This window comes from Calliphora vicina, chromosome 5 (genome assembly GCF_958450345.1).
Source record: "Calliphora vicina chromosome 5, idCalVici1.1, whole genome shotgun sequence".
In the NCBI taxonomy this organism is placed as follows: domain Eukaryota; kingdom Metazoa; phylum Arthropoda; class Insecta; order Diptera; family Calliphoridae; genus Calliphora; species Calliphora vicina.
The window spans coordinates 102,921,447-102,937,260 of NC_088784.1; the positions used below are offsets into that span (position 1 = coordinate 102,921,447).

The following is a 15,814-nucleotide window of genomic DNA, read 5'->3' on the forward strand; positions in this document are numbered from 1 at the left end:
ATCCGCAAGGAGTTAAGTAAGGTAAGTGAACAATATACAAAGTAAAACATTGTATATTGTATTAAAGGTGACGACGTTAGTTTAAAATTTATTTAACTATATTGATCAGGAGACTAGTTGGTTTACAAAAATTGCAACAAATTTCCTGCTTGGCCATATTGCTGAAATTTATACTCCCACATTTAATGCCAAGTATTTAATGCTGCTAATATTGTAACTAATGCATGTACTAACAACCTGATGCTATCAATCAATAATAGTTATGCATACTTATTAGATGTTAATTAATTTCGAAAAACTAAACAAATTTACATACAAAATTTCATACAACAATAACTTTGTTTAACTTTATTGCACAAAATTTTAAGTCAACATGCAAACGAGTGTGTTATTAAAATCCAAATGTTTTAGTATAAAATAACATAATATTACAGCAGTTATGTACGTATAAACAATGTGCTTTCATTTTAAGCCCTATAAATGTGTATTAATTATGTGGCTTACTAATTATTTTTGGCATAATAAATCATTAGTATTTTAAACATGTTCCTGGGGAATTTGGGAAAACTGTAATAATAAATTGTGGGCCATGTAATTAGAATTCGATTTCAAAACCAATTAATTAGTAAAATTTTAAAGCCACTGAAAGTTTGCTGATTGCTGTTTGATGTAGGGAAAAATTACAAGTTTATTAAAATTTTTGGCTTATTTAGATAAATAAAATATGCTTTGAAAAAAAATGTATGTGGCATTTATTTAGAAGCCAATTAGATTACATAACATAAAATACTATCAAAATTACAAAAAACTTAAAAAAATCGAAATAAATTTAGGAAAAAATTGTTTTAAAGCTGCCTAAAAGTATGCTTTAGTTTATAATAATTTAACCCTTTCGCTACATTGTATCCATATGGATACATTTTAGATTTTTGCACATATTTCGACATTTATGAATATTTTTAAAAAATTGTTTCTGATTCTATTTTTGGAATATATTTAGAGATGTTTACAATTTATTTCATTGAATTATCGCTATGCGTGTTCGATTGATAGCAATTTGAAAATGTGTGTAAATAGATTTTTGAATCAAAAATTTTTTTTTTAAAAAAGTGTCTTCGATTTTTTGCATATAAAATTTGTGAAAACTATAATTTTGTAATAAAAATGATTAAGAATGCTTAGAAACATATTAGGGAAATACAAAAATTAAAAATATTGAAAAAAAAAATCACTGGGGGCTTCAGGATAAGCTTCCAGGACTAAAAATTTAATTTGGTATAACGGATAAACCAGGACACGTAGGACCTTAATATTAATAACAGTCAATATTGATATCAATACCAACCATATGATATGCTTAAAACATCTATTAACACCTCCAGTTAAAACTTGTAGCGAAAGGGTTAATAGTTTATGGCCCAAAACTAAAGGAATACTAATTCCTTAGAATAATATACCCTACACCACCATAGTGGGGAGGGTATAATGCGTTTGTGCAAATGTTTGTAACGCCCAAAAATATTAGTCTAACACCCACCTTAAAGTATCGACTTAGAATCACTTTCTGAATCTGATTAAACGATGTCCATCCGTCCGTCCGTCTGGCTGGTTGTCTGTCCATGTAAACCTTGTGCGCAAAGTACAGGTCGCAATTTAGAAGTTATTTCGATCAAATTTGGTGAATATAATTTTTTCGGCCGAAGGACCAAGTCTATTGAAATTGGCTGAAATCGGTCCATTATTTCACCTAGCCGCCATACAAATGTCCTCGCGAAATCGGACTTTATCGGTCATAAATGTTTAATTTATATATGTATCTCCACAAATTTCGCTCCAAAAAAGTTTTATATATTCAAAATTCATGTCACCAAATTTTGTTACGATCGGTCCATAATTAGTCATAGCTCCCATATAGACCCGCTCACTTTAACGTGCATAAATCTCTTAAAAATGTTGGCAAACATACAAAATTCAACATAAATAACTTTCATATATACATAAATCACACGACTTAATTTCATGGTGATCGGTCCATAATTGGTCATAGCTCCCATATAAGACCCACTTCCGAAAATCACTCAGGAATATAAATTATTATATTATATAGTCGGGCTTGACCATACTTTCTTAATTGTTTTTTCTTACTAGCTTATATTGACCTACCTAAACGATGTTAAGAATCATTCATAGGAAGTTCATATGTTCTAGAAAGTTGTTTATTGAGATGTTAGGTACATTTTTGTAGTTGATTGTTTCCTTGAATTTTGATCGGTTTGATACCTATGGACCTGAACAGGGGGAAAAAAAGGTAAAAAATCGATTTTTTTTTGTGATTTTGATCTTGAAGATGAAGTAAATCAAAATTCCGATCACTGAGAAAATTATAACTTTTTTGCAAAAATTACATCGAGGCCCAAATCTTTGGGGGCCCATAAAAAAGTGCATGACTTTGGGAAAAACTGGGAGACACGGGTCTTTATTTTTGGACTTTTATCATGTAGTGGTGACCGTATATGGTTATTTTTTTTCGTGTTGCACTGTGTTATTAATGAAAATATTAAGGAATTTATAACATTTAACTTACTAAACCAATTTAGTTCCTAAATAATTAAACAATTATGTTCGTTATAAATTTTTTTTCTTAAAAACTGGCATCATTTAAATATTTCCGCTTATTTACATTTTATAAAATCCTATAATAAAAAAAGAACAAAATTGTTCATAAAATTTATAGCATACCCTTGGGCTGCAATTTTAGTACACAATGTGTTGCATAAATTTTAGGGATTTATTATTTTATTTTTTTGTTGTTGTTGTTTGAATTTTTTTTTATTAATAATTTGCAATAACTCAAGGCTTAATATAAATATTTTTCTTAATAAATGTTATTTTATGTTTTAATTAATTTTCAACGAAAATTCAATTTAATACACGATTCCAGGATTAAGTGTAATGACAACAATTCCTTTTAATTATTTATAACATTGCTAGCATTGTTATTAAGAATTTAATGAGTATTTTAGAGAGCTCAGTTCAAGAATTATATTATAAGATGTCAGATTAGCTATTTAGATCAGTGGATACAAATTGTTTGGTAAATTTTGGGAGGTATTCTACATGTTGAATGACAAAGACCTTTCAAATATTATCTAGATTTCATATAAACTATTTGGCACATTGTTAACAATTTAAATAAACCAAATAGGACGCTTTTATCCTGTGATCTAGCTAATCGGAGATGAGTCATTTATAAGAAACATTTTCGAAATTATATCTTGAAATAATTAAAATTTAATTGTCTAACACCCATTAACACGAAGTCTGGTTATGTGTTAACTAATAGTTAAACTGATAGTTTTCATACAAAAATATTTTTAACCGACAATATAATTATTTGTTAAGACATAACCAGGCTTCGTGTTAATGGGGTTAACAGATTTGTTTAGATAGGTTATAAAAGCAATTAAAAACACAACATATTTTAAGGGGCTAAATTTTCAAAATCATTGCATACTTTTAGTATGATCTGTCTATATTAATATTAATGTTAGATTAATTAAAGGCATTTTCCAAATAAATTGTATTTCCCCTTTAATATTCCTATATTTGAATTTTTCTCTTTATTCTGTTTTTAGTAAAATGTTCAATTATTTACACTTTATTTTCAGTTTACATTAATTTGCTCATATGTACACATTCAGTTGTATGAATTTCCATTTTTATTTTTTTTCCTGTCTCCAGTTATTCTGCAAAATATAGAGTTCCTGACAAATTTCTAAAAGTGACAGTTCAGAAATTCTATTATTGTCAATTACGACTTCTATTTTGTACTTAAATATGTGTGTGTTTGGCACTTTGGCGCAAATGAAAAGTACATGGGAATGTCAAAAGGGTAAGAAAGGATATGAAAAGAAACATGAAATAACTTGTATCGTTTTTTTTTCTTTGTTGGTGGCTTGAAAACCTTACGACATACAATTACAGGAAATAAAATATACATTGAATGTGACATTGCTGTTAAACGCATTTGCTGTCTAAAACAGTTAAAGTAGAAACAAAGAGCAGGATTAACAGCCAATACGTTTTATGTCGATATTCTTTTAGCAGATAGGAAATTTCATTAGCTTTAGTTTCATAGAAACTGTATCGAGCACCTATTACTAATTGACTCAAACATGATATGTATTTTGGTTTAATATTTAATGTTTAGTTGGCATGTTCTAAATAATAAGCATATATACAATAAAAATGTTTGTTTATGAAGAAGATAAAGAGTTTATAAAATTATATACTTTTATTTGTTAGATTTTCAATGCTATTCAAAAAAGAAAAACCCAAAAATAGTATTTAATTCTAAGAATACAAAATTTTCTTTATAAAACACTATGATAATAGGTATAGACTTTTATCAGACAACTTAAGCATTGTTTCTTATTAAAAACCAATTCCTATTACGCCCACATATTCTGCATATTAGAGACTCTACGAAGCGGCAAAACCAGACAAGAAAATTACAATTTAATTGAAAATGTAGCTTTGACATTCAATCAGCTAATAGTATTCTATATTTTTGTGCACAAGAACGCTTAAACCGCTTAAACCACTACCTAACATAGTACAAAGTAAAGCCATAAATTTGAAGAACTCATGAAGGTATGAGAAATTCTTAAGAATTTTAATGTTAAGAGCCAGAAATTATAAATAATCTAAAGGTAATTTAACAAATTTTCTAATTAGGATTAAATTTTTGTAAATTATGATTTTTTCATGGCTATCATAAGGGTACAAGTAACTTTGTCTCATTTCCACAACATTTATTTGTTACATTAGAAACTAATTTACTATACAAACATATGTATCATATTTATATATAATGTATAATTGCATGTATGTATATCTGGTTGTCTGTTGAAATCAACCTATTTGAGGCATCTCTACATTGGCAAATTTTCAGAATTTTGCTATTGTAATTCAGCAAAATCAGGCCACACAATCAGACATTGAAAATCAACTCAAAAGCGTGTGATGCACTGTGCATTGATTCTATATAATGACTGCAAATAAACAGATGAAGTTACCATAAAAATAAATTGGTGGACTAATGATTTAATATAGTTATTAATAAAATTTCTATCTTTTCTATTTCTATCTTCACACAGAAAAATATATTTCACACAGAAAAATACATTTTACACTGAAAAGTACATTTTCTACAGAAAAATTTAATTTACACTGAAAAATGCTTTTTACACTGAAAAATATATTTTTTACAGAAAAATTAAATTTACATCGAAAAATAAATTTTAAACTAAAAAATACATTTTATACAGAAAACCGTATTTTTTTAAAAGAAAAATGCATTTTACACAAAATTATTTTACACTGAAAAATAAATTTTGAACGGAAAAATACATTTTCCTCTAAAAAAATTTATTTTTAACAGAAAAATTAATTTCGCAATTTTACACCGAAAAATACATTTTAAACAGAAAAATAAATTTTATTCGTACAAATTAATTTCACACAGAAAAATATATTTCACACAAAACTATAATTTTTACTTGTACATAAAAAATTAATTTCACAAAGAAAAATATATTTTACTAAGAAAAATACATTTTCACAGAAAAATTTATTTTACACAGAAAAATGCAGTTTGAACAGAAAAATACATTTTACAAAGAAAATTTTTTTTAAGCAGAAACATTTATTTTAAACACAAAAATGCATTTTACGCAGAAAAATGCTTTTTAAGCAGAAAAAAGTTTTACATAGAAAAAAGCTTTTTAAACAGAAAAATACATTTTACACAGAAAAGTACATTTTACACAGAAAAATTTTTTTTACACAGAAAAATTAAGTTTGAACAGAAAAATACATTTTACACAGAAAAATTTTTTTTAAGCAGAAACATTTATTTTAAACAGAAAAATGCATTTTACTCAGAAAAATGCTTTTTAGGCAGAAAAAAGTTTTACGCAGAAAAAAGCTTTTTAAACAGAAAAATACATTTTACACAGAAAAGTACATTTTACACAGAAAAATACATTTTACACAGAAAAATTTATTTTACACAGAAAAAAACATTTCACACAGAAAAGTACATTTTACACAGAAAAATACATTTTACACAGAAAAATACGTTTTACATAGAAAAATACATTTTACACAGAAAAATACATTTTACACAGAAAAATACATTTTACACAGAAAAATAATTTTATGCAAAAAAATGCTTTTTACGCAAAAAAAAAAATAAATACATTTTACACAGAAAAATGCGTTTGAAACAGAAAAATATATTTTAAACAGAAAAATACATTTTACACAGAAAAAAGCTTTTTAAGCAGAAAAAAACATTTTACACAGAAAAATTTATTTTACACAGAAAAGTACATTTTACACAAAAAAAAATACATTTTACACAGAAAAATACATTTTACACGGAAAAATAATTTTATGCAAAAAATAAAAAATACATTTTGCACAGAAAAATGCGTTTTAAACAGAAAAATATATTTTAAACAGAAAAATAAATTTTACACATAAAATTCAATAACAATTCAATTTACACAGACAAATTATTTTTACAGGAAAATGCTTTTTACGCAGAAAAATACATTTTACACAAAAAAAACTATAATTTTTACTTGTACATAAAAAATTAATTTCACAAAGAAAAATACATTTTACTAAGAAAAATACATTTTCACAGAAAAATTTATTTTACACAGAAAAATGCAGTTTGAACAGAAAAATACATTTTACACAGAAAAATTTATTTTATGGAAAAAAAATTTATTTTATGCAAAAAAAATATATTCTACGCAAAAAAATGCTTTTTACGCCAAAAAAATACATTTTACGCAGAAAAATTTATTTTTCACATAAAATTGCCTTATACACGGAAAACTGTATTGTACACAGAAAAAAGCTTCTTACATAACATATTGAATTTTACACAAAATATGTACATATATATAAAAAAATGCATTTTAAACAGAAACACTTCAATTTACACAGAAAAATTAATTTTACAGTGAAAAAACATTTTCACACAATAACGCATTTATCACACAAGAACACAGTTCTCACACATTTTTAATATAGAAAACGCTTTGTTTTAACAATAGAGAATTGCAAACAGTGAAATACGCATAGGAACTCGCTTATCCACTAACAATAAACTTCAGTGAGTTTATCTATACTATTTAATATAGAGAATTGCATATTAGAAAATTTAAAATGAAATAGATTTTGTTTACAGTCAAACACATATTTTAAACAGAAAAACGCATTTTACACAAAAACAACTTTTACCTATTTTTCACAGAATAACGCTTTTTGGAGAAAACATATTTATGATTACAGAAATGTCTTTTTTAAAGTTTATCTAAAATTGTTGTTATTAATGCATTTTGAATTCTTTTAATCCGACAACTGCTAAAAATATATACTTGTGTATGTATCGTGGTCTCCATTTGAAAAGCACGTGAATAAACAATGTTAAATTCAGTTTAAACAAACCAATTTTAACCCAAAAATTTTAATGTTTATGCAGTTCTTAGGAAATTATAAAATTTGTTTTACTCATGCAATTAATTTGAATGCTTAATTTTATGCTCTAATGATGTGATACAAATGACAGCCGTAAAGTATGCAATGATTTTTTATATATATTATATTCAATAGGGTATTGATTTTAATGACAAAAATTTTATTTTTTTAAGGAAATTCGATTTACTAATTAGTTTGTAATATAATTATAGAAAAAATAGAAAAACTATTTAAAAAAACTGAATATTTTAGAAACGCAAGTAAATTCTGCTTAAGCAATTGTAAACATATACATACATAAACACATATAAAACGACATGTTATTTTGATTAGGATTGAATACTTAAATAACGGACACATATATCTATGAATGTAACAATGTTCTCTTCCTAACTGCCCGTATTTTCATGCATTTATAAATAAAATTATGCGCCTGAAAAGCTTTATTTAAGAATGAAAACCATCAAATAGGCAGAACGAGTATTGATCTATTTTGTTTTTCGTTTTAGTAACTGTTTTGTTTAACAAATCTCTTGCCTATTTGTAGGCACATCAATTTATTTATAAATGTATGAAAATCCTCCCCCTAGTCACAAGTACTTAAGTAGGCAGTAATAAACCTGTGATTATTTGGTGATGATTATAGATTTAAATCCAAAATCCACTTACCATCTATTTTGCAATTAACCGAATTGTTGCTCTTTTTGGATGAGTTGCGTGACATTTGGGAATGATTGGTTTGTGAATGTGATGGGCTGGAGTCGGTGGAACAACGTGTATTTGTTGTGGTAAATGTTGAGCCACCAACAATACCACCAACGCCACCTCCACTGCCACCACCAATATTTTGACCATTTGCATTGTTGTTGTTGCTGTTAGCATTTGTTGTCGTTGTTGTATTTTGAAATGCTGCCATGGGACTGGGTGTAACAGTAACCATTGGATGCACACACCCTGTACGTTGTCGGTTGCATGATTTCAAACGCAATTGACACGATGATAATGATGTTGAAGATGATGACGTTGTTGCAACACAAGAATGTGGAGGAGACGCACACACACACACACAAATACACAAAGAGTACACGAGTACATGAATATAAATGAAAACGAGAAGATAAATAAATGAAATTCCCCATATATAAAATAGAGTCAAGAACATTAATATTGAAACAGAGATGAAAAAAAAGTTGAAGAAAGAAAAGAACTAAAACCAGAAAATGAAATTAAAACGTTTTGTTTCAGTATTTTAAAGCCAATTAAAAGCTAAATATGAAAACAAATATGTATGTCTTATACAGTGGTTGACAATGCAATGGAAACTTTTCCAATCTGTATCCAATTCCAGTCATAATATTTTTTATGATAAGAATTAGAATTAGACTAGATTTAGAATTTTGCCATCTCCAAACTTTACTGTCTTATTTGTGTACTTTTGGTCCAGTATTTCTCCCATCAATGCCTCTTAAATTGTTTTTTTTTTGCGGTAGCAATCAAGACCAACCTCATTGCGACTAACAGTTCGAGAACTAATTTATATTATTGATAACTAGGGGCCGGATTTTCATGCATTTATAAATAAAATTATGCGCCTAAAATGCTTTATTAAAAAAAATTATTATTTTATTTTTTGTTTTTGTGCTTTTTCGTTTTAGTAACTGTTTTGTTTAACAAATCTCTTGCCTATTTTTAGGCGCATAGTATTATTTATAAATGTATGAGTATTTTTTGGGGAAATTTCTCAATTTCTCTTTATTATGGAGTAGTTTTACAAGGTCTTAACGATTTTTTTTTTATAATTTTTGAAACTGTTGATTTATTAATTGAATATTTATCACAGAAAGTCTTTTGCTTCAATCCAGCATTTAAATTGTTTATCATTTTGGTTTTTAAATTTTTGCAAATCTTGATTAAGTTTTCTACATCTAGATCTCTCATGCATTAAACTGATAAAATACAGAATATTATGATCGAAAATTCGAAATTATGTTCGAAAAATTTTGAATGTTGTTTCCATTTCATACAAGTTTCCATTGTTTTATCACTCACTGTATGTACTTTCAAGGAACATGGATATTTGTTCTATTTTCCCCCTATTTTCTCTTTGTTAGTAGCCACCACGTTTGAAACTCAAACAAAACCAAACAAATGTATAAACAAAAAGAAAATCACATAGAAATCAATTTAAACTAAATTCAAAAAAAAAAACGAAATTAAACAGAGCAACTAATTAAACAAACAAAATGAAATCAATCGCGCTTTAAAACGGATTCAACCGTGTCCAAGAAATAAAGACAGAAAGCAGCCAAGTTGGCGTTACTCACCTGTTTTGCTGGCATCATGTGTTAAATGACCACTTAACGAATGTAGTTTGTCGGTAATGCCATGATGCAATTTATCCACAAAACTGCTGCGAACACTTGTTGTGGTCTCACCGCCACTGCTGCCATGTACCAGATTTGCAGGCGAGATTTCCACAATACTATTTACATTTGCTAAAGAGCCTAGAGATAGAGGATGATGATGATGATGGCGATATGTAAGTAGCAGAAATTGGAAATTGTATTAGCAAAGGTGTGCGAGAATAGAAATTTCAATATCCCTTTATTAACACTTTTTTTTTTTACTTAGAATTGTTGCTGTTTTAGCTGTTACCTTTTGTATGCGCCGTAACCGGGGCACAGGCAGCCGTACTGCTGATGGCTGCCATTTGATTGAGTGTCTTGCCCTGTAGTTGTTGCACATTGGCCTTAAGAAACGATACAAACAAATGCTGAGCCAATTCTGGGGGAGTTTCACAATCGAGAAAAGCATCAAGAAAACGCCGAAAGCCATCGTAGTCAATGTCCTTGAATGGTAAAAGAAAACGAGAAAAGCAATGAACAAAAATTTCTTTCAAATGGCAACAATAAAACTATATTTATTTAAAGAGAAAAATTCATCAAATCTGTATATAAATTGCTAGATGTATATATATTTTTTACAGTTGTATTTGATACAGTTATACATAGTTTGAATAGGGAATTAAACAAATTAAAAACTTTGATAATTGAAATTTTATGAAATTAAATTAAAGCTACGTTTCTAGTGGAAAGTTTATTATAGAAACAATACGCGAGAATTTTGAAGTATTTCAGGTTTTGTATTACATTGAAAATATATTTTACACAGAAAAATACAATTTACAACAAAACATTTATTTTAGAGACAAATAAAAACGTATTTTTTTTAAAGGAAAATGCATTTTACACAGATAACTGCATTTTACACAGAAAAACGTATCTTGCACAGAAAAATGTATTTTACGCAAAAAATACATTTTACACAGAAAACTGCATTTTACACAAAAAACAGCATTTTACACAGAAAACTGCATTTTACACAGAAAAATAAATTTTACACAAAAAAAAGTATTTTACACAGAAAACTGCATTTTACACCGAAAAAAACATTTTGCACAGAAAACTGCATTTTACACAGAAAACCGCATTTTACGCAGAAAACTGAATTTTACACAGAAAAATACATTTTACACAGAAAAATGTATTTTACACAGAAAAATGTATTTTACACAGAAAACTGCATTTTACACAGAAAACTGCATTTTACACAGAAAACTGCATTTTACACAGAAAACTGCATTTTACACAGAAAACTGCATTTTACACAGAAAACTGCATTTTACACAGAAAACTGCATTTTACACAAAAAACTGCATTTTACACAGAAAACTGCATTTTACACAAAAAACATTTTACACAGAAAACTGCATTTTGCACAGAAAACTGCATTTTACACAGAAAACTGCATTTTACACAGCAAAATGTATTTTTACACAGAAAAATTTATTTTTACACAGAAAAATGTATTTTTACACAGAAAAATTTATTTTTACACAGAAAAATGTATTTTTACACAGAAAAATTTATTTTTACACAGAAAACTGCATTTTACACAGAAAACTGCATTTTACACAGAACAAGTAAGAGTGCTATATTCGGCTATGCCGAATCTTATATACCCATCACCTTTGTTGTGGATGCATTATTATTTTTTATAATTAGTATATATGTATGTACATTGCCCATTTTCAGCGTACAGCATCCTAAATTTATCAAGAACACAAAAAACAACAACAACGCCAAACGAAACAAAACACCAAAAGAAAAAACAAAATACGCAAGGCAATGAAACCAACACACATCCAAACATACGTTTAATTGTATAAAAAACAACAATAACGCCAAAAGAAACAAAACACAAAAGAAAAACCAACACACAACCAAACAAAAGTTTAGTTGTATAAAAAACAACAACAACGCCAAAAGAAACAAACCACAAAAAAAAACAAAATACACAAAACTTGCACATAGAAACTTACGTTTTGTTGTTTTTTTTGTAAAAAAAACCAACACACAACCAAACAAACGTTTAGTTGTATAAAAAACAACAACAACGCCAAAAGAAACAAAACACAAGAAAAAACAAAATACACAAAACTTGCACATAGAAACTTACGTTTTGTTGTTTTTTTGTCAAAGCATGCAACATTGTGTTTTTTGATGAAATTTTCAGAGGTTGTCTCGGATTTTTGCTCATATCTCCGTTATTTATGGACGGATTTTGCTGATTTTAAATAGCAAAATTCTCGAAAGTATATCTGACAGAATTGTTGAAGATTTGGATCCCGTAGATATCTGGGGCCTTCAGAAAATTGATTTCAACAGACAGACAGACAGACAGACAGACAGACGGACAGACAGACAGACAGACAGACAGACAGACAGACAGACAGACAGACAGACAGACAGACAGACGGACATGGCTTAATCGACTCCGCTATCTATAAGGATCCAGAATATATATACTTTATAGGGTCGGAAATGAAAAATGTAGAAATTACAAACGGAATGACAAACTTATATATACCCTTCTCACGAAGCTGAAGGGTATAAAAATACATTTTACACAGAAAAATGTATTTTTACACAGAAAAATCTATTTTTACCCAAAAAAAAAAATATTTTTACCAAAAAAGATGTATTTTTGCTCAGAAAAATGTATTTTTATACAGAAAAATGTATTTTTACACAGAAGAATGCAGTTTTATACAAAAATGGAATTTACAGAAAAATATATTTTACACAAAAATAATTATTTTACAGAGAAAAATAAATTTTACACAAAAAAATATATTTTGCATTGAAAACGGTTTTAATCAGAAAAAAATTATTTTACACAGAAAAATTCGATTTACATAAAATTTTACACTCGAAAATGGATTTATAGATAGATTTATTTTTTGGTAATTATTCGATATTTTTATACCCTTCACCATGAGTGGCAAGGGTATATATAAGTTTGTCATTCTGTTTGTAATTTCCACATTTTTCATTTCCGACCCCATAAAGTATATTTATTCTGGATCGTTATAGATAGCGGAATCGATATAGCCATGTCCGTATGTCCGTCTGTGTGTTGAAATCAACTTTCCGAAGCCCCCAAATAACTTACATACACGATTCATACATCAATATCTCCGAAATTCTTCCGGCTCGGTCGCTATTTAAAATCGAGAAAATCGGTCCACAAATGGCTGAGATATAAGGAAAAAACTAGGACAACCTCGATTTTTGACCTACTTTTGACCTATATCTGGATTACTAAGTCATTAATATAGACAATATGGATATCTAATGATAGATATTTCAAAGACCTTTGCAACGATGTATATAAGGCCATAGTAAGTTGGACATACAATGGGTCAAAATCGGAAAAAAATCGGAAAAAAATATTTTTTAACTCGAATTTTTTTTTCATCAAAATTTTTTTTTGTCATAAATTCTTTTTCCAAAATAATTAATTAAAGAAATTTAAAAAAATAATTTTTGAAAAAACTTTTTTTAAAAAAAATTAGGAAAAAAAAAAATTTTTAAAAAATTTTAAAACATTAAAAAAAAATTTTGATTTTGTTTAAATAAAAATATTTAAAAAAAAAAAATATTTTTAAGTATAATTTGGTGAAGGGTATATAAGATTCGGCACAGCCGAATATAGCTCTCTTACTTGTTTATTGTATAATTGAAAGTAAATTTAATTTGGCTGAAAACATGTCAAGAAATACTATTCTTTTTCTGAATTATTACACAATAATTATAATAAATGAAATTAAATTTACTTAAAAAAAAAAACAATAATTTTACACAGAACAATTTATTTTACACAAAAAAATAATAAGGAACCCAAGTGATTTTGATAGTATTTGTGGGAAATGCAAGAAATTTGCATTATTATAAACAATACCATTTGGTTAATAAGAATATACTTATAAATTTGTCATTCCGTGTGTAAAACTGAGAAATATTCTTCTAAATATTGTTGATCCTTAGGAAATTTTAAGACAATTTAGCTATACTTATCTGTTGGTGTAAATCACGATCATGCCCAAAATACAATACAGAAATTAGTGAAATTCATAAAAAAATATTTTTTATGAATTTCACTAAGCAGTTGGTTATTGAATATCAGCAATATGGATTAAGTAGAGAAAAAGTTCTGGACCAAACTATGAGACAAATTCGAAAAAATGTATGTGTTTTCCAAAAACAGTTTCCAACATTGTTTGCAAGTGTAATTTTTGTTGTTTATTTATCCATATTTATACTTTTTAAACGATTTTTATTTATTTTATATTACCAAGAATTGCATACCATGTTAAAAAATATTTCGATTTATTTTTAAATTTCCTTCTGTATGTCCTTATAATACAAATTTCAAATACCTTTATACTTTCCACATACACTGAAAATGAATCACTCTAATGACCTGCCCACGAACATTCTGAGCTGTAAATTCTCTAAATATAGTATGTACATCAAATGCATACTGTCACAACATTTAAATTATTTTCCCTGGAAATCTAAATAAAAGTGTTTAGTTAGAAAAAACAGCAGATTCCATACAATTTTTATACATGTATATTCTGACAGCTTTCACCACCTCAAATTCTTTCAGAATCATACTTGCTAAAGAGGTTTTGTTTGCTATTCTTAGGAAACATAAATATAGAATGCTAAAATGTCATGTAAAAAAAAAACAATTTCTTTTGGAAATAAACAAAACAAAAAAATGCATACAGTTTTAGGACATTATAAAAAACCTAATGAGATATATTACACTGTGTGTAATTTTTTAAGTCATGGAAATAAAACCATATACGGACACCACTACGTGATAAAATACCAAACAAATAAGACCCGTGTCTGTCAGTTTTGCCCAAAGTCATGCACCTTTTATTTTTATGGGCCCCCAAAGATTTGGGGCCTCGGTGTTAAAAAGTAATCATTTTCTCAGGCTCATATCTTGCAAATAGTTCGGAATTTTGATTTACTCTCTGAGGCAAAGTTGTAGCCCTTGTCATAACAAAAACAAAAAATTGTGAACATATAAAATCAAAAAAACTTCATCTTCAAGATCGAAATCGCAAAAAACTTTAAAAAATCGAAATAATTTTTTTAAAAGCTGCCTAAAAGTATGCTTCAGTATATAATAATTTAATAGTTTATGCCCAAAACACTTAATTCCTTTAGTTTTTTCTTACTAACTTATATTGACCTACCTAAACGGTGTTAAGAATCATTGCTAGGAAGTTCATTTGTTCTAGAAAGTTATTTATTGAGATATTAGGTACATTTTTGTAGTTGATTATTTCCTTGAATTTTGAACGGTTTGCTACCTATGGACCTGAACGGGGAAAAAAGGTAAAAAAAATCTGTGAATTCTTTTGTTTTTTTTAAGATCATGATCAATAACAAAATATATGGAAATACATTCTGATGAATTATATTTTTGAGAAAATACTTATGTTTTTGCCTCTCAGTTATCTATCTAGCTGTAATCTATGCCTTTATTATTTATAAAAACAGTATGTATTTACTTTAAGTACATGTAAAACATATATTTCATATAAAATATTCTTCAAAAATAAAAAACTTACAAAAAATTTTCAATGATATTTCCTTCAATTGTGAAAAATACCAAAGTACTCGTACTTAAATCTTTGTCTTAGTGTGCAAAGGTGCTAAGTCCCTTTTCACAAATTTTACAGACGACACCAAAAACGTTATAAAATCCTTTTGGAAATCTCTTAATGCAGTTTTATTACTTATTTGTTATGATTTATTTAAATCATTTTATTTACGTTTTTGGACAATGGACTTAACACGTTTGTATACCATAAAATAGACTTGCCTACCAT

General features: G+C 27.4%; 1 protein-coding gene across 1 annotated transcript in view; it reads right to left on the reverse strand.

Annotated features, from left to right (window-relative positions):
* Dgk (diacyl glycerol kinase 1) overlaps positions 1-15,814 on the reverse strand; it is a 201,471-nt gene that overhangs the window by 63,776 nt on the left and 121,881 nt on the right. The window contains exons 6-8 of the mRNA XM_065513526.1: positions 10,213-10,405; positions 9,882-10,061; positions 8,227-8,511 (exon numbers count right to left, since the gene is read on the reverse strand). Coding sequence (XP_065369598.1) covers positions 8,227-8,511; positions 9,882-10,061; positions 10,213-10,405 — 658 coding nt within the window. The remainder of the gene's footprint in view (positions 1-8,226; positions 8,512-9,881; positions 10,062-10,212; positions 10,406-15,814) is intronic.